At 36.1% G+C, this 16714-nt stretch overlaps 1 protein-coding gene and 1 non-coding gene across 2 annotated transcripts in view; both read right to left on the reverse strand.

The window, feature by feature from the left end:
• The window catches only part of ANKMY2 (ankyrin repeat and MYND domain containing 2), a 46611-nt gene that overhangs the window by 24782 nt on the left and 5115 nt on the right, over window positions 1-16714 (reverse strand). The window contains exons 2-4 of the mRNA XM_055420528.2: window positions 12330-12394; window positions 6761-6899; window positions 3770-3868 (exon numbers count right to left, since the gene is read on the reverse strand). Of these exons, the coding sequence (XP_055276503.2) occupies window positions 3770-3868; window positions 6761-6899; window positions 12330-12394 (303 nt within the window). The remainder of the gene's footprint in view (window positions 1-3769; window positions 3869-6760; window positions 6900-12329; window positions 12395-16714) is intronic.
• LOC129552858 (small nucleolar RNA SNORA40) lies at window positions 1892-2014 on the reverse strand. Its single transcript, XR_008685343.2, has one exon. It is a non-coding gene; the product is annotated as a small nucleolar RNA SNORA40 (small nucleolar RNA).

The raw sequence follows: 16714 nt of genomic DNA on the forward strand, positions 1-16714 counted from the left end.
TTCAAGAAGGGAGGAAAATGACCATCAAGCAAATATACTGCAAGCAGCATGTAAACATGACAGCACCAAAATTAACACAGATAACAGTGTGCAGGAATTTACAACTGTATATGAAGAAACTAAAGATGAAGACAAATTGCACTGCTTTTTTAAAACACCAGGGAAGCTCTAAAACACACTCAGCTTCAATAAAAAGATAGATGTTCCTGTTTAAAAAAAAAAAAAAACATACTCTAAAAAAGCTTCTCAACATATAAAGAGACCAAGGAAAATTTGAAGTTAAAAGAATCGGAGAGAGAAAAACATAGACTTAGCTTGTAACTACATCTCCTCATCAGTCCCCTAATTAGTATACTCAGAAAAAGCCTCATTAGCAGCTGGAAATATCTGTGCATAAAAATAATGGCTATATAACAATGACACTATCACAAGACTAGGAGTTTCTTAAAATTATACCTTTGTGAGAAGGAAAAAAACATGTCAACTTTTTTTCAAGATTTATCTTTCTCATTTTAGATATCGCTTAGGTTATTCTGATATTTTAAATAATCCATCAATAATTTCTGTTAGAGTGATATACATATATATTTAAAGTTTATCTTTATAAGTTCTTAATGTATATTTAATTTTTTATAACTGAAATTATTAAATATTTAGCTTTATTAGCTTTTAATTTATGAATTGGGAATACATGCAAATAAAATAGTACTGTTAATATAGAAAATAAGTGCTAGGAGTAGGAGCTGGGTGGGGACCACTTTGTGTTCTGTCATGACTGTCACTGGACTTGAGTCTTCTAGACTAAACGGGCTCACTGAGTCAGTCCTAGGCAGGATTAATGAGAACATAAATACAATCAGACACATCCAGTACAATTTTCTACTTTCAAGGATAAACTGAAATTGAAACACACTTCTAGCACAAGAAACAAAAAGCTGACAAAGATAAATCACATTCGCACTTGCAAAACCAGGATTTAGAAAACTGTGGAGTCATGTCTACATATAAGAGAACAGAGCCGTGATACAAGAATCACGAAAGAAGCCAAGATATAACTTGCATTCCAGAGAAAAAGGTAGCTTTGGTTATGACAGGTTTCAAACAATGTGCAACCCATGTACCATCTGAGAAGGTCCTATAATCAAAAACTAAATGAGAACAAAGATCGAGATGGAGCAAGGAGAAGAGAAGAGTGTGGAGAAAGAACAGCAGCCCTTGATAGCAGAGACAGTTAATCCCAATGGGTGGAGACAGCACGACAGAGAAATGATACTGCAGATGGTGGGGACTGCTAAAGGACAAAGAACACACCGTGGGTGACATTCTAATGATACATCGGTACTGAAAATTCTAGACTGTCTCAGCCAAGGCCACAGATAAGGGTAGTGGTGGAGGAGGAAAGGAAAGGAAAGTCCTGTTGCCTGACAAGGCAAACACAGAGAATGTGGAGAAATAAATTGAGTTTTAGTGATTTCATCTTGTTGGGGCTGCTAAATGGGCAAATATAATACCTTAAGGATGGGGCACAGGGTACAGTTTTGTTCGTTTCTAGATAATAACTAAGAAATACAGGTTTAACTGGGAGCATTGTGAATAGGAGAGTATGTACTAGTAGAACAGAAAAGCATTATTGATTTTTTAAGTTAATAAAAACAAAAAGGAAGTGTACTCTAACAAGGACAGGCCAATCACATTAAGGAAATACACGCAAACACACAAACTATCACCTTAGGGACTTCCATGGTAGCCTGCAAAGTGAAGAAAGTTGGAAGAATATATTTGTATGACCATATTTTTAAAAGATTACAAAATCTTGCACATATGAATACAAATGTATATGTATCGACCTGATTGAGGGAAATAAAAGTGGGAGAATGAGTTTTTTTTTTTTCATGTTCCTTCTTATCTTTATCAAAACTCATACTGAACAATGAGTTGTGGGTTGCAAAAGAGGATTTACTTTCACACTTGTCTGTAAGTCTTTGTCCAGTTAATAAGACTAACTATAAGGAAAATATAATGTCAACTTGAAAGGGTGCAATGCAATTTTCTATGAAATTAGTCTAAATAGATTAAAATGGAATGAAAATATTACCCTCACTCTAGGATGGAAATGAAGACATTTGTACCTTAGATTTGTATTAACATGGTAGTATTAAAAGATAAATAAATAGAAAAAGAAAACTATTCTATTAATGGTTGAAACAAACTCCTCTACTACTTTCAGCCCTGTGGTCTGGGGAAGACACTTAACCTCTATCTGAGCTCTGTTTCATTACATCGTGGACATAATGAAAACTTGCAGAGTTAAACAGAATTTCAGATCATTTAATTCCCTGGAGTCACTGTACATATCAGAAAACTGAAGATGTGGCAGTGAAGGGATTTGCCTATGATCTTGGAAATAATTAGGAGCAGACATGAACTAAAATAAGAGTCTCATGACTCCTAGTTTAATGTTCTTTTCTTACTATATTGACACCCTCAAAATTAGCTGAGAGGTGAGGTGGTGGCAATCAGGGAGCCCTTAACTACGAGAGACAAATATTTCTCTGCAATTTGCCCAGCAAGGTCATACCTTTCTCAAATCTTCCTGAAACTGAGTTAAAATGAAACAAGAATATTTGTTTTCATAGAGCTGTAAAAAAGTGACTCTATGACTATTTGACTTTATCAACTGTACCTACTATGAGTAGCTTTAAGTAATACAGTAATAAATTTTAATACCATATATAGTTAACTGTCCCCCATATCTGATTAATTCCCCCTATATATCAGCTTAAAAGTAATTTCTCTCTTTAAATTCCCTTGGAATGGGAGGGAAGATCCCTCCCTTTGATGTAGTTCTATGGAACCCTTATGTCATCCACTGGAGTATATTTTCACACAGTCATTCCTATTAGCCACTTAGTGCCATAAATATACAAATATCCTGTTTTATTCTCCAAAGCATCTAGAGTGATGCTTGATCTATAGGTTGTGAACGTTAAGTATCAGTTTCATGAATCATTAGGTCTCACAAAGCTATTTACTGTATTCCCAATAAATCAGATGTTTCTATTTTTGCTTTTCTATCAGTGGACTCTGCTACTGCCAACTCAGTGGGGCCAAAATACCAAACATCAGATATTCATTCCCACTCTCTTCTAAACCCCTATATCAAGTAACAGGATTAACATACCAAGAAATACTGGACACACAATAAATGTTTATGGTTGCTGAGGATGATACTGAAACAGCTGTATATTGTATTATCAATAATACTCATTCCTAATCATTGTTATAATTATTATAAATAGGAATAACTGATGGCCTTTATTGAGAGCCACAGTTAAAGCTCTTTAGGTCTGTCATTTCATTTAATCCTTTTAATAATCATGTAACCATTATATTGAAGATCAGAATCATTAAGTAACTTCCTAGTAGGTGGTACAAACAGAATTTCAACCCAGATCATTGACTCCACAGTTCTTATTCTTAAATACTAGGTTTAACTACTTCCTTAGAGAAGTGAACTCTTCTCATTCAAGCATTTGACTGCAACAGAAAGGCCTCACCACACTCTTTATCTCAGAGTGGAAATTTGAAATAGCTTGTTCATGTTCTCCAAAATGTTACTAGATGCTTCATTAAGTTAAACAAAACTGTAAATGTTTGCTTTTTAAAAAGGAAACATGACAGTATTTACACTCTGAGAAGCAAAGTGGCATTTTTTTCCATGGGGGAAATTTGGGGTATAACCTAATGTAAAACTGTCCTAAAAACTCACCCACAAAGGCTGCCATCTGAGCTGCTGTTCTTCCTACAGAATTGACAACATCTGTTTCGGCACCAGCTTCTAGCATTACCCACGTGATGTCTTTATTACCTAGAGTTAAAAAGAAACATTTGTTAAAAATAAGGAATGCCCAATTCAAATACTGCCTTTTAAATAATCCATACTCTTTTTTCCCCATTTAGTTTCAGATTTCTATCTGGTGGATATTTTCATTTTTCCCAAAATATTTATCATAACTACAGTAAAAAGTAAAATGCAACAGAACCCACAGAAAAATCAACCTTATTTTCTAGAAAAGAATAGAAAACATGAATACAAAAATGGCACAGAATTGAATATCACATTTTTTTTAAAACGAGAACAAAGTATGTTTTTCCTTGCTTAGCATAAAGTCAAAACAAAATAACAACAAAGACAAAGACAGAAAAAAGAAAATGAATCAAAGTTCTCACTAATGTCTCCTAACTCATCCCCTCCCTTACTCCTAGAGGCCCTGAGATAACTAATGGTTGAGGACCTATCTTTCTACGCTTTGTCCTGTTTAAACATTTACAGTTATTTTATTTGCATTCTTTGACTATAGGAATCATTACAGATCATTTGCTATTATAAACATATGTATGGATTATACACTATACTCAGTGAATAGCATTTACCATTACTTTTTGCAAGTTTGAATTATGATTTCCTTAGGAACAGTTCCTGGAAAACACGGTAGGGTCAAAGGTTATGTATATTTTAAATGCATTTTACCAGGCAGCCTCCCAGCAAGGTTAGGCTCATGTGCACTCCCCAAAACAGTGCACAAAAGTTCCCACACCAATGCTGGGCTTTGTCACTCCTCCTTAACCTCTGCCAATACTGTAAGTGAAAAACTATCATTTGCTGTCCTAATCTGAAGTCCTCTGATTGTTCGTGAGAGCGGTTTTGAGATTTTTAGTCAGTTGTATTTCTTTTGTTCCTGTTCAATTTTCTGTCTAATTGTCTACTGTAGTATTTGTTGTTTTCCAACTGATTTATAAGAACCATACATATATAATGGTATCACCCTTTAAGATGTTCAAGCTGGATTTAGAAAAGGCAGAGGAACCAGAGATCAAATTGCCAACATCCGTTGGATCATCGAAAAAGCAAGAGAATACCAGAGAAACATCTACTTCTGCTTTATTCATTATGCCAAAGCCTTTGACTGTGTGGATCACAACAAACTGTGCAAAATTCTGAGAGATGGAAAAACCAGACGACCTGACCTGCCTCCTGAGAAATCTGTATGCAGGTCAAGAAGCAACAGTTAGAACTGGACATGGAAGTACAGACTGGTTCCAAATTGGGAAAGGAGTACGTCAAGGCTGAATATTGTCACCCTGCTTATTTAACGTATATGCAGAGTACATCACGAGAAATGCTGGGCTGGATGAAGCACAAGCTGGGAACAAGATTGCTGGGAGAAATATCAATAACCTCAGATATGCAGATGACACCACCCTTATGGCAGAAAGTAAAGAGGAACTAAAAAGCCTCTTGATGAAAGAGGAGAGTGAAAAAGTGGGCTTAAAACTCAACATTCAGAAAAGATCATGGCATCTGGTCCTCAGTTCATGGCAAATAGATGAGGAAACAATAGAAACAGTGAGAGACTTTATTTTGGGGGCTCCAAAATCACTGCAGATGGGGTAACAGCAGCCATGAAATTAAAAGATGCTTGCTCCTTGGAATAAAAGCCATAACCAACCTAGACAGCATATTAAAAAGCAGAGACATTACTTTGCCAACAAAGGTTAATCTAGTCAAAGCTGTGGCTTTTTCAGTAGTCATGTATGGATGTGAGAGTTGGACTACAAAGAAAGCTGAGTGCTGAAGAATTGATGCTTTTGAACTGTGGTGCTGGAGAAGACTCTTGAGAGTCCCTTGGACTGCAATGAGATCCAACCAATCAATCCTAAAGGAAATCAATCCTGAATATTCATTGGCAGGACTTATGCTGAAGCTGAAACTCTAATACTTTGGCCACCTTATGCGAAAAACTGACTCACTGGAAAAGACCCTGATGCTGGGAAAAATTGAAGGCAGGAGGAGAAGGGGACGACAGAGGATGAGATGGTTGGATGGCATCACCAACTCTATGGACATGAATTTGAGTAAGCTGCGGGAGTTGGTGATGGACAGGGAAGCCTGGCGTGCTGCAGTCCATGGGGTTGCAAAGAGTCAGATATGACTGTGTGACTGAACTGAACTGAACACCCTTTAAGACATGTAATAACTATTTCCCATATTGTTTAATTTATATTTTAACTCTATGTAGGGTATTTTCTACATATGGAAATATTAAGATTTTATGTAATCAAATTAGGCACTGTTGCCCTTTTTGAAGTCTATATTTTATGTTATGCTTAGAAACACCTTCCAGTTCCAGGATTAAAAAAACTACAGATTACTGCTTTCAAAGCATGATAATATTATATTACATATTTTCTTAAAAACTGTAACAAGTACAGATAATTCCACTTAATTTTAGATACTTCCCAAATTGTCTTCATTCAACAAATTGTAAGAAACATGAATCAGAGTAAGTTTCTAAACAGATCATCCTATTTCATACAGAAATGTCAGTGAAGCAAACTGCTCTATCATAGCAGCTATTTTGTCAAGAGAACAACAAAGCTTCAGTATTACTTCAAAATATAAAACTATAGAACATCAAAGGAACTAACTTGTAAGAATAACAGATCAAGCTTCATGACTCTAAACAAAGCATACCATCAACAGAATCAGGCGATTCAAATAACTAAAGAAACATCACCAAATTAACTATATAACATGTTTCATACATTGTACCTTTTCAAAACCAATTCCCATCATGTCTTTCCATAAGACATGATCTTAAAATTACCACAACAAAAATGCACTTAATTAAAAAATATACATATACTTATAACAAATTTGACTATAATTAATGTATTAGAATAAATGCTAAAACTTCACCAGAAAGTGCAGCAAACATGAGGGCTGTGTATCCATGTTCGTGTTGATGACAATTTACATCAGCTCCATGTCGTAAAAGTAATTTGCACATATCAAGTTTTCCTTTATATGCAGCATGCATTAGAGGAGTCATTCCATTCTTTAACAGAAAGGGAAGAAAATATTAATTTTACTTATTTACCTTTCCCCCGCCTATGAACAATTTATGCAATTCAGTTAGAACACAAAATAAAATGAATTAATAAAATCATCTTTATAATCTACATTTTTATACTCACTTCCCACTTGGATCTTCTATAAACTGCTGAGGAAAAAAGATAGTTTCATTACCTGAGCTTTTCAACAGATTAGCAAACAGATTCAGAGAAGAACTGCTCAACTTCGCTTAACTAATAAAATGGCCAGGGCAAAACTGAAACTAAATTTATCAGAGTTCTCATTTCGCCTACATGCTGCTCTTGGAGAAATAAATGGAACGAACAGGTATAAACGCACTACAAAAGAAAAGAAAAAAGTAAGGAAAAACTTTAAAATAAATAGAACGCTTATCCAGGGGAAAGTAGAATACTGCATATCCACAACATGGAATATTATTATGTACTGATTGAATTCATCTGTATCTACTGAATTGAAGAAATTTTCATGAGTCACTACTGCCAATGAGAAAAACAAGATGCAGGAAACATATGAGAGTGCCCTCATTTTTAAAACAATGAGCCTCAAAATCACATTTATATTTTAATCATGAATAAGATTTGGTCAAATATATGATTATATGAATATGGAGAAATGATAAGTAGTATTTACACCAGGCCACACTGTTTAGTCTCCACATGTTTTGTCCATATCCAATGAACATCCAACCTTATATGTTAAGGATCCAAAACCATTTAGTGGATAAATAAATGAGCTATTTCCTATAAGTAAATTTTCTCAGAACCCAGAAGAGACTCTCTGAGTGCTAGAATTTCAGTTGTTTTGGGTGAAAATCTCTCTAAAATAATCTCGTTTTTGGCAAATTTTAGAAAACTAACATAATTTGAGTTGTTTTTAATGATTCTAGACTATTCTTATGAACATAGTTCTCAATATTATCAGAGGTATGTTGATGTGAAAATTATTGGGAGGTTGTACAAGAGGCAATTTAGGAGTAGTCCAAGTTTTTTGACAGTAGTAATGGGAAAATGATAAGGGAGTAGATTTAAAAACTTTAGATATGATGACATTAAAAATAATTAAAGTTTCTTGTAACTCTTAAAGAATTCATCAATATTAGTCTACTAAGTTATAATTCTATTATCATTAAAAAAGCATTCATTCAGCAAATACTTGCCAAGTGCCTAAGCTATGTCAGACAAACCTTTACACTGTGGGTAGCAATGAACAAAGCCCAAGCCCCTGAAGTCTAAGTCCTGGGCACTTAAATTTTAGTAGGGGTGACAAGGCAGATGGTGATAATAAGTCCTATAGGGAGACAACATTGCATAAGCGGGAGAGGGAATGCCAGAAGGTTAGAGGAGGTTATTAGTTTTAAAAGGACAGTCAAAGAATATGCCTCTGACAAGGTGGCATTTTGAACAAAGTCCTGGAGGAAGGATGTAAATATTGAGTAACTAGAAGAAGAATGGGCTCCCTGAGTGGTTCAGTGGTAAAAAATCCTCCTGCCAGAGCAGGAGATGCAGGTTTGATCCCTGGGTCAGGAAGATCCCCTGGAGAAGGAAATGGCAACACACTCCAGTATTCTTGCTTGGAAATCCCGTGGATAGAGGAGCCTGGTGCACTACAGTCCATGGGGTTGCAAAGAGCCGAACACAACTCAACAACTGAACAGAGAAGAATGCTCCAGTAAAGAGACTGCAAGAGTAAAACTCTTTGGTGTTCTGTGTTCAAGGAATACCTAGGAGGAATACCAAGGAGGCCAAACCTGTGTGCAGCTCACTTGCAGAATGTGCAGGACCTCTTTGTCTTGATCTAAGCGCTCCTAGTGTGTGTCAGTCACTCAGTCGTGTCCGACTCTTTGTGAACCCCATGGCCGGTAGCCCACCAGGCTCTTTTGTCCATGGGATTCTCCAGACAAGAATACTGGAGTGGGTTGCCATTTCCTTCTCCAAGTTTAAACATATACAGGGTAGGACAGGATAGGAGTGTGTCTAATGTTTTAAACATTAAATAGGATGCCAGTGCTTGTGGAGGGTTTCCAGAAACTTATTATTTTATTAAGCTACAGAAGAGTCATTCTACCTTAATCTGTTAAAGAATTTTTACCCTCAGTAGCTAAATTTTATCAAATACATTATAATATCTACTGAGATGATCTATGTATTTCTCTTTTACTTTGTAAAATAGTGATTTACATAAGATTTTCTAAACTGAATCATCCTGTCATCCTTGGAGAAACCTTATTTTGTTAAGTCTTATTATTCTTTTGATACACTGTTGTATAAAGTTGCTAGTATTTTATATAGTGTTTCTGAATCCTTATTTACAAAGTGCATTGAGCCCACAGTTTGCTTGGGCTTCTTCCTATTTTGGCATCAGCATTAAGATTATTTTATCAAATGAGTTGGGCATCTGCCCATATTTTTATGAATTAATGGTACAATCTGTGTAAAATGAGAATTAAATGGTCCTTGAACATTTTGTAAAACTTACTCAGGTCTGTAGCTTTAAAAAGTAGCTGGCAGTTAAATACATTTACACAAATCTTTTATTTTCTATTTTTATACTTCTATATGAGATGAATATGTTCATTTTCATGTTTCTACAAAATCACTACTTTCATATAGGTTTTCAAGTGGATTAGTTTACACGAAGTTATGACAATTTTTTTTTTCTCACTGCAGTTATACTCCCACTTACTTCCTTGGTGTTTATACATATAATTTTCTTGCTTCTACTTTCCTAATTATCTATTTTTGGAGGGGCAGGGGGGGTCTTAAATTGATAACTTTGTTTTATCTTTTCTTTGTTAACAGTTTCATTGTGATATGACTTACCCATTTAATGTTACAGTTAAATAATTTTTAGTATTTTCAGAGTTGTACAACTATCACCACAATCAATTTTAGAACACTTTTGTCATACCCAAAAGAAACACCATGCCCACTGACAGTCATTCTCATTGGCCCCCACCCAATCCCATCACCCAGCCCTAGTCAACCATGAATCTGCTTTCTGTATCCTGGACTTGCTCATTTCTGAATTCTCCTATAAATGGAATCGTATAATATTCAGTCTTGTTTGACTGGGTTCTTTGACTTGGCAGAATTTTGCCTGATATTCACCAAGTTGTAGCATGCAGCAGGATGTCTTTCCTTTTTATAACTGAGTAATACTCCATTGCATAGATATACTACACTGTGTTTATGCACTTATCGGTTGATGGATGTTTTGAACTGTTTCCACCTTTGGCACTTTGGCTGTTATGAATAATGCTGCTATAAACATTCATTTTCAAAATGTTTATATTGCCATGTTTTATTTTTCTTAGTTATATACCTAGGATTGCTGTGTCATATGGTAACTCTTATGTTTAACCATTTGAGAAACTGTCAACCCATTTTAAAGAGCAGCTGCACCATTTTACATTCCCACCAGCAAAGCATGAGCGTTCCAGTTTCTCCATATCCTCACCAATACTTGTTATCATCTGTTTTATTTTCACCATCCTAGTGGGTATAAAGTAGCCTCTCACTGTGGTTTTGATTTGCATTCCCCTGGCAGCTAATTCTGAGCATTTTTTCATGTGCATATTGGCCATTTGTATGTTTTCTTTGGAGCAATGTCTATTCAGATCCTTTGCCCATTTTTAAATAGGGTGATTTGTAATTTTTATTATTGAGTTGTAGGGGTTCTTAACACATTTCAGTTACAAATTCCTTACCAGGTAGGATCTATAAAACCATTCTGTGGGTTTTCTTTTTACTTTTCTGGATGGTGTGGTTTGAAGTACAAAGGTTTTCATTTTTGTTTTTTCTTTTGTTGCTTATGTTTAATGACTTTTTAAATTTTTTATTTCTATTTTATTTTCTTAATTCATTTCCTATATTTTCTGAGTATACTATTTTTCATCTAATTTCATGAGTTGAAAGCTCAGAACACCACAAAGATTTAAAATACAATAATAAATGCTACAAAATTTCCTCTGAATATGATTTTGGCCACATGACACCAGTTTTTGACCAACAGTTGCTGCTGCTGCTGCTAAGTCGCTTCAGTCATGTCCAACTCTCTGTGACCCCATAGACAGCAGCCCACCAGGCACCCCCGTCCCTGGGATTCTCCAGGCAAGAACACTGGAGTGGGTTGCCATTTCCTTCTCCAATGCATGAAAGTGAAAAGTGAAAGTGAAGTTGCTCAGTAGTGTCCAACCCTTAGTGACTCCATGGGAGTTTCCAGGCAAGAGTACTGGAGTGGGTTTCCATTTCCTTCTCCATTGATCACCAGTAGCTTTTGATAAATATTGTGTTTTCAGCTGTAAATAGTAGGCAATTTCTACTTCTATTTCTTCCTTTAGCCAAGAATTATTCAGAATTTTAACAAGCATTCAGGTTACACGTTTTATTATTTGGATCAAATTTTTATTTTTAGTGTTATATTACATTTGGTGAAGTTGTTCAAAATTAGCTAAAATTTTCCTGTACAAATTAGTATCATTCACAGGCAAATTTTTATCAGTGTTCTATGTAAAATGGAGATGTACTATTTCTGTCTTATACACACTGCAGAGACTGTTAGGTTATCCAATTTTCCAACCCTTGAATACTTCTACTTAACCAGAAGATGCTTTTGTGGTCTTACAAATTTCTCCTTTGATTTCCATCTTTTTCATTATGAACCTCAAAGTTTATAGGCTTATTAGTGAAGGCTTAAGGCTGTCATGTTCTTGGAGGATTATTAATGATCTATAGCAAAGAGTCTTCATCTTTTTTGTGTGTGTTTTGCTTTAGCTTTATTTTGTCTGATATTAATTTTGCTATCCATGTGTGGGTAAAGGGTTAACAAAATACGCTCTTTTCTGCATGAGAAACAGAAATTCAGTTAACCGTCTATAGTAGTAGAATTGTCCTGCATAACAGTGTAGCTACTAGCCACACACGTCTAATGGCTGCCATTCTGGACAGCTCGGAAGAGAAAGTACCATCATCTCAGAAAGTTATTTTGGATAGCAACTGTTCTATAATGTAGAGTTTAGGTTCAGTTAACCTTCCCTAGAAGGAGAATTGCTGGATCGAAGGTATGCATGTTTAAAAACGAGAAATATTCTAAAATTTTTTTCCAGAATGTGACGTCAATTTATACCTAATCCATTAGCATATATAAGTCCAGTGTTTCCCATACTTCATAAGAAATGATATAGTATTGCTTTAATTGTCACTTGTTTGATTACCAATAAAATTAAACATTTTTTACATGCTATTTGTCTTTTGCAACCTGTCTTGCTGATATTTGCTTTAGAGCTTAATATGACTTGAGGACAAATACTAGAAAACAACTCTTATTAGTAGATTTTATACATGATCTATTCTCATAGGAAGTAAAACATCTTATTAAACATTTTAAATTTTACCTCATCCAAGCAGTTGACACGAACATTCTTGCTGCCTAACAATGTTCCAGCTTCTTGGACAGTACCTTAAAAAAAAAAAGAAAATGCAAAATTTATTTATCTTTAGAAAAGAATCTAACACCAAGGAAACAAACTTTTAAGGATCATCTGTGAAACTAAGATGAGTCAGGTTAGGTTGTTAAGAAATAAAACATCAATCACATAGTATTTCTTCCACAAAGTAATTATTCCCAAGAACAGATTCATAGAGACTAAAATAGCTCCATCTTGCTTTTACTTCCACTGGCCTCAGAGTATATTAAATTGGCCACATTTTCCTTTTGGCAGTAATACAAAAACCACAAGGCATAAGACTTTTAATACTGAAACAAATCTTAAAGGGCATCTAATCCAACCCACCATCTAAAGCTTAAACTGCAGTCAATGTAATAACTGGGGTTCAAAATACAGTCAGTATTTATATACCTTGTCACCACTAGGCCCTGTGAATTGATGGCATGCTTGTAATAGAATTCTTGGTTTGGAAATGCTGAGGTAAACATTATCTTTAAAGCCTAGTACTATATAAAAGTGCCATTATGGCCAGGATTCAGACTCTCGTACTGAAAGTCATCTGATATAAAACTAAAGGTCAGTTTCTGTAAATTTGTAAATAAGCCATAATTGGGCCACAACTGTCAAGTTTTCCAGCCATCCATAAGACATACTGACAGAAGCAAGTAGTCTCAGGAGAAAATGTTGCTATTATCATCATTAGTAGAAGCCAACCACATGTTCTGCCAAAAAATTTCTTGTGTGAAGGGGAACAGGATAATGAAATTGCACGTTCTCAGGGAGAAAGGCTGAACTAAGTCTCTCCTCTGAAAGGGCATAGAAGAACTGAAGCATTCTCAATGAGGAATTATTTCTTCTTTTTAAATTTAGAATTATAGTTCAAGAATATGCTGAACTCTGCAGTTCTTCCAGAGTTAAAGGTGGAAAGCAGAATCGAGTGTAGCCTGCTTCTTTCTACCTGATCTGCTTCTTAGGCACATAATCTGAACAGTCCTCATCAACAGGGGGGAGACACAGAAGTGTCTCCTAGACTCTCCAATACTGCAGTAGCTCACCTGGGGAAATGTCAAGTGAGTGATCTACAAGGCCCTGGACTATGACAGCTATTCATTTTTCTGATCCTGCAGTCCATCTGAGGGGAGCTGGTATCCCTGGTTGAATGGCTACAGCTACAGAGGGAGAGGGGAAAGCCTTCAATCATGCAAGCAGGTTTTGTACAGAAGCTTATCCACACTCATGGTTTCTCACCAGAGACTCAAACATCTTTGGAAAGGAATTAGAACTCCAGCATCCTAATTTTAGGACCACATTTCTTCATCTTAAGAGTTTGTTAACTGAGGAAGATGCTTCAGTTGAACTTCATTATCCACTGAGGAATAACTGAAGTTACTTTTCATCCAACCAAGAGATGTTTATGCAGTAAAGGGAGAATACTATGGGGACTGTGACCATGCCAAAGCCTGCTTGCTATATGTTAGGGGGAAGATGGGAATTTCAATCATAAACACTTGGCTCATGTTAGGGAACAGGCCGGTAATTCTATAAAAGTTGAGCCCAAGGGCTAACAATACATGTTAAATCTGTCCAGTCACAGGGCAATTAAAAAAAAAAAAATGATGAGGCATTCACTCACTTGCCATGGAATACCAGTTAGTCTTTTGAAATGCAGGGACCACGGTTAGAAAATTTTCCTAAAACGGTTTGGGAATCCAGAGAATAAAAACAGATTTTGGAAAACAGATGAGCACAATACCCCCAAGAAGAGAATTTCTAATTCTTCTGATGATTTCTAATTTGTGTTCCTAATTTAATGACATTAGTAGGAAACTGTACAAGTCTACAACAGCATGGAAATGGGAAACGCATTGTTAACGCAGAAGGATTTTTTTTTTTTTTGGTCTTTCTTCACTGTGCATATAGGAGAGTCTCAAACAGTATTTTGCAATTAAGTTTAAAAGATTAATTGCTTTCCTCGGGAAGGAAATGTGTTAAATCTCAGTTAACAAACTCTTAAGATGAAGAAATGTGGTACTAAAAGGGGGATAGGAAATGAGACATTTCACTGGAAACAAAAATGAACAGACCTATAATGATGAAAATAATATTTAGTGATTTGGTTCCCTTGTAAGACTTTCTCCAAATTACTCCAGAAAAGAAAACACAACCTAACCTGCTCCATTAGGGTGGGATTGATAACTTATCGGGATGGACCAGCATTTTAGCAGGAGAGAGATGATGGTAAGTGTGACAGTCTCACTGTTACTGCCCTCTCTTATACCACACCCCAGACCTTTTAGCATCATAAAAATGAACAAGACCTATAAAACCCTCAGTGTTCCCATTGGTGAAGCAGAAATAATAACATCCATCCCATATGGCTCTTAGGACTAAGGGCTTGTCTTGGCGTAGGGCAGAGAGTACCACTTCCGTGCACACTAGATGCTCCTGTTATTTGTATTTAGAGCAGCGTAATAAAATTTATTGTGACACTCCTAATTTCTAGTTTGGGACTACTGGTCTCACTGAGGACAAGAAGTAGCCAAAACAGACAAAAAGGGAGAAACAAACATGACATTTCTGTTCCCAGCAATCCATCAGATGGTCATGAGATCTGGATATGTGTGAGTTTTAGGCTTCCCTGGTGGCTCTGCTGGTAAAGAATCCACCTGCATGTGGGAGACTTGGGTTAGATCCCTGGGATGGGAAGATCCCCTGGAGAAGGGAAAGGCTACCCACTCCAGTATTCTGGCCTGGAAGAGTCAGACATGACTGACTGACTTTCACTTTACTTCCCAAAAGGAATATCTTTTTGTGAGGAATCTATATCAAAGTTAAGTATTAAAAAAAAACTATTTAGCTTGTTAGTTGCCATAACATTTATGTGTAAGTAAAAACATGTATAAAATAAAGTGTCTGGATTTAAAAATAATACATGGATACAGATTTAATCATAGATCAGTTCAGTTCAGTTCAGTCGCTCAGTCGTGTCTGACTCTTTGCGACCCCATGAATCACAGCACGCCTGGCCTCCCTGTCCATCACCAACTCCCGAAGTTCACTCAAACTCATGTCCATCGAGTCGGTGATGCCATCCAGCCATCTCATTCTCTGTCGTCCCCTTCTCCTCCCCCCCCCAATCCTTCCCAGCATCAGAGTCTTTTCTAGTGAGTCAACTCGTTGCATGAGGTGGCCAAAGTATTGGAGTTTCAGCTTTAGCATCAGTCCTTCCAATGAACACCCAGGATTGATCTCCTTTAGAATGGACATAGACACATAGTTATAAATGTATTTTAAAATAGACTTTTAATTACAACATGCATTTTGAAATACTGTTTAAGTGTAAAGTTTCTAAATTCTCCTACTCCTATCTATTTTTAGACTTTGTAACCAAATGTCCTTAAGTTAGGATTATGAATCACTGCATAAAAAAAACAGTATCTAAAAGAGCTGTTTTGTAAATGAATACAAGGAAGCCCACAGAGGTTGTAAAACCAGCCCAGTCAAATAGTTAACGGTTTCTATGTATTTGAATTTAAATTTGTTTTTGAACTCTATGCTATAACTGATTATTAGGAGACGTGAATCTTTTTCAAATTGCCAACATCCACTGGCTCATCGAAAAAGCAAGAGAGTTGCAGAAAAACATGTACTTCTGCTTTATTGATTACACCAAAGCCTTTGACTGTGTAGAACACAACAAACCACTACCTCACCTGCCTCCCGAGAAATCTGTATACAGGTCAAAAGGCAACACCTAAAACTGGACATAGAACAGACTGGTTCCAAATTGGAAAAGGAGTACGTCAAGGCTGAATATTGTCACCCTGCTTATTTAACTTATATGCAGAGTACATCATGTGAAATGCTGGGCTGGACGAAGCACAAACTGGAATCAAGGTTGCCAGGAGAAGTATCAATAACCTCAGGTATGCAGATGACACTACCCTTATGGTAGAAAGTGAAGAAGAAATAAAGAGCCTCTTGATGAAAGTGAAAGAGGAGAGTGAAAAAGTTGGCTTAAAACTCAACATTCAGAAAAGTTGTTTCTAAGATTGTGGCATCCGGTCCCATCACTTCATGGCAAATAGATGGGGAAACAGTGGAAATGATAAAAGATTTTATTTTGGGGGGCTCCAAAATCACTGCAGATGGTAGCTGCAGCCATGAAATTAAAAAATGCTTGCTCCTTAAAAGAAAAGTTATGACCAACCTACACAGCATACTAAAAAGCAGAGACATTACTTCGCCAACAAAGGGCCGTCTAATCAAGGCTATGGTTTTTCCAGTAGTCATGTATGGATGTGAGAGCTGGAGTATAAAGAAAGCTGAGC

Source organism: Moschus berezovskii, chromosome 3 (genome assembly GCF_049115385.1).
Source record: "Moschus berezovskii isolate FMDL1 chromosome 3, NW_MosBer_1.0, whole genome shotgun sequence".
In the NCBI taxonomy this organism is placed as follows: domain Eukaryota; kingdom Metazoa; phylum Chordata; class Mammalia; order Artiodactyla; family Moschidae; genus Moschus; species Moschus berezovskii.